Consider the following 3,271-nt stretch of genomic DNA (forward strand, 5'->3'; position numbering starts at 1 on the left):
GAAAGGGTACGAAATGTAGTTGTTTTAGCGGACGGCCATGAAACACGTCTTTACTCCATTGCGACCCAGGCTCCTCATCATCATTATTATTACCCTTAGCTTGATCTTTTCCAACATTATTACGCCTCCTATTGGTGGATAGCGCATTTTTGTAATAATATTTCGAGACCACGTGATACATTCCAGGGTTATTATTGGCTGAGAAATTTGTGTCTTTTTACCCCTTGACCCATAACAAAAATATACACAAACACCGTCACTTGTCAAAGTTCATACTGTCGCACCCCACCCCTTGATAACCCATAGGTGTCACGCGTGACACGTGTGGGTGAATCTTCGTTGCCATGGTAATAACACCCTTGAATCCATTACCCCCTCTCTGTTTTTCCTTTGTCCACCCCCTCTAAAATGTTCAGTATATCTATTATCAATGTCACGCGTGACGATCGTAGGCGGTGCTTGTAACTCGTGATTTTTTTGTTTGTTTGTATCCTCTAGGGTTGTCCCTCCCCATTTGAAAGTGCACACAACAGAAGGCGGTGAAAAGACTGTGCTCGCACTCAAGATCCCTTCTCGAAATAACCCATACTTGACATATAGACTTGCAAGACACGTAGTGCACTTCGAATCGGGCTATACTATGTAAAAATGTACTGTTTACAAGATAGAGGCGAACTCTGAAGGGAAGACGAAAGCTTCCATCCTTACTCTTTCTGAGATGTTTCACCGTCGCTTTTGCGTTTAAATCTAGAAAGAAGGCAAATATAGTCGCGATCCTTTGACGTCATATCAACGAACCCAAAAAAAAAATCAAAACAGCGGAAGAAGGGCAAAAGGATTATCACTGCCGTGTGATGACGTCATGCCACGGGGATATCTTTTGGTTAAAAATAAGACAACGGAAGAAGGGAGAAAATTAAACCTCATCATTTGACGTCATATCAACGAGATCACATCCTCAAATAGGAAAAAACACTTGCGTGCGTAACCGATGACTCAGAACGTTCCCCAAAAACTGGGAATAAAAACTCAAAAGGGGAATGTCCCGTAAAACTAAGCAAGACTGTATAAAAACAGCAGTGCGATCTCTCGATCTCAATCAAGTTTCAAGAAGCCTTCGGGTAAGAATTACATCGGATTCACGAAAAATGGACGAAAAATGCACTGTTGAAGTTATCGCCCTAAAATCAGAGAACGATGTTTTTCGCAAGACAATTGCGTATCTATACAAACAACATAAACAATGGAGTGATTGAAACAAGGGACTCGTACGTCTCGCGAATCAATTACACGACACCATTCACGAAGTCGCGTCTCTAGAGGCCCAAAACCGACGACTGGAAGAGAGTCTTGCTAGAGCCGAAAATAGAATCGCGCAGTTAAGTTTGATGGCAAGTAACGGAAATTCTTCTCAAGGAGCCATTGTGACGCCTGGAGTGTCAAAAAAGATCTTGGAGTGTCTCAGCCGAGAAAATACAAGACTCAAAGGGGTCATACGGCAAATGACGGCCAGAGCTTCGGGGGACGCGATCGATTTGGCAACAGAAAATTGCGATCTACACGACGTCATCATGAAATTAAGGGATGATAGAGATGGAAAAAGGCAGAAGATACAGGAACTCGAGAAAATATTGCATAATATTCAAGACGAAAATGTAGATGGTTTAAAGCATCAAAATGTGTGTTTGGTGCACAAAGTCACAGAGCTATCGAGAAAGCTGGACATCAAGCAAGTATTTTGCGAAACCATCGTCACCGAAAACGAGACTCTAAAAAGAACAATGCAATCGTCAGAGGGCGAAAAGATGGTCTACGTGCGCGAGGTAAAGTCAGTAATCGGGAAATCTCTGGCAGCGCGAGAGGTCATGAGTCACGTTTGGGACGAAGAGGGCAACGGTTCTAACGAAGAAAGCGACAACGATGACTTGGAAGAAAATAGCAAAACACTTGGAGGTGAAGATGTGGAAAAACGGATAGAGAAAGAGAAAGGTTTGCGAATGGAAAGCGATGCTGCCGGGTTACACCAACAGGTCCGAGACTTGCAAAGACGTGTTGAACACCAACACGATCTCGAAGCTGAAAAAGTGAATGCGCTGACGGCGGAAATCGAACAAGCTAAACAAGAGAGAAACGCCCTGCAACAAGAAAAAGAACAGCTACAAGAGCAGACAAATCAGATCGAACAAATTATCAGGGACCGTGACGCGGAGGTAAAAAATCTCAAAGGAGAAGTGAATGGTTTGCGTACGAGTCTTTCCAAAGCTATTAATGCGGGTGAGGTCTTACAGAAGGAATTGGATGAATCGCGAGATGAAAATAAGTTAATGCAAGAAGCTCTCATAACTTACGAGAGGGATTTTAAAAGAGAATGCGACGAAAAAAGAGATACCATGCATCAACTACAAGAAATGAAGGCAAGACTAAAACACGAAATGGACAAACATGCAGAACTGAACGGGCGATACAGAGAATTGATGCAACGAGTATCGTCTTCGCTCGGCGCTTGTCGAGCTCGAGTATGTCCCAACGAGACTTCCCTACCGGATACACCCCAGCCCCCGAGACGTTCGGTTCGACCATTTAACGAATTGCAATGCCCCGTTTGCCACCGAATGTTTCCTCATTATTTGTTAGAGGATCACATGAGAGATTGCTCTGACGAATAAAATACGAGTTTTTTGAATGTAATCTAGAACTATGATACATTAAACAAATTTCTACTCGATCACATTCATGATGTCTTTATATGTAAAAGTAGAGATGACAGTTTTGGATTGGTTCGTTTTGGTCGGGGTTATCTTAAGCCTCGTAACGGATCCCTGTATGACACTCGAACCAATAGAAAGGATATATAGAGAGATCGAAGAAGGTGCGGTCAAACTCCAGTGTTTCATTAGCAATCCTTCACCAAACAAAGAACAGAGCAATTCGTCGGCCCGAAGCATTGTTAAAATTACGGGGTTCGTATCCAGTCTCTCTTTCGGTGTACACGGCATTGCATTAGAGACAAAAATGCAACCTGGCGATGGGCGCGCACATTGCAACTCGACGGTGAAAGTTATTCACTTGCCGATCATCACCCTGAACAAGTTTATCCAAGAGACATTTCAAGAACGTGTGACTGCACTGATATGTACAGTAAGGGGCGAGAATATGGTTTCCGGGATAGCGACATTCGAGTTTTATTTGGATGACGTGTTCTTGCAGAGAAAACAAAGAAAGTATTCTAATGGTACGGTTAGCAGTGCTATCTATAGTAAATTCGAGGGCC

The 3,271-nt window shown here is 43.1% G+C and overlaps 1 protein-coding gene across 1 annotated transcript; it reads left to right on the forward strand.

Annotated features, from left to right (window-relative positions):
- The first annotated feature begins 1,388 nt into the window (after positions 1-1,388).
- LOC138023030 (hyaluronan mediated motility receptor-like) lies at positions 1,389-2,666 on the forward strand. The gene has a single exon (XM_068870064.1). It carries the CDS (start codon positions 1,389-1,391, stop codon positions 2,664-2,666), a length of 1,278 nt encoding a protein of 425 aa, XP_068726165.1.
- Positions 2,667-3,271: the final 605 nt, after the last annotated feature.

The sequence above is a fragment of the Montipora capricornis genome, chromosome 11 (genome assembly GCF_036669925.1).
Source record: "Montipora capricornis isolate CH-2021 chromosome 11, ASM3666992v2, whole genome shotgun sequence".
NCBI lineage: Eukaryota > Metazoa > Cnidaria > Anthozoa > Scleractinia > Acroporidae > Montipora > Montipora capricornis.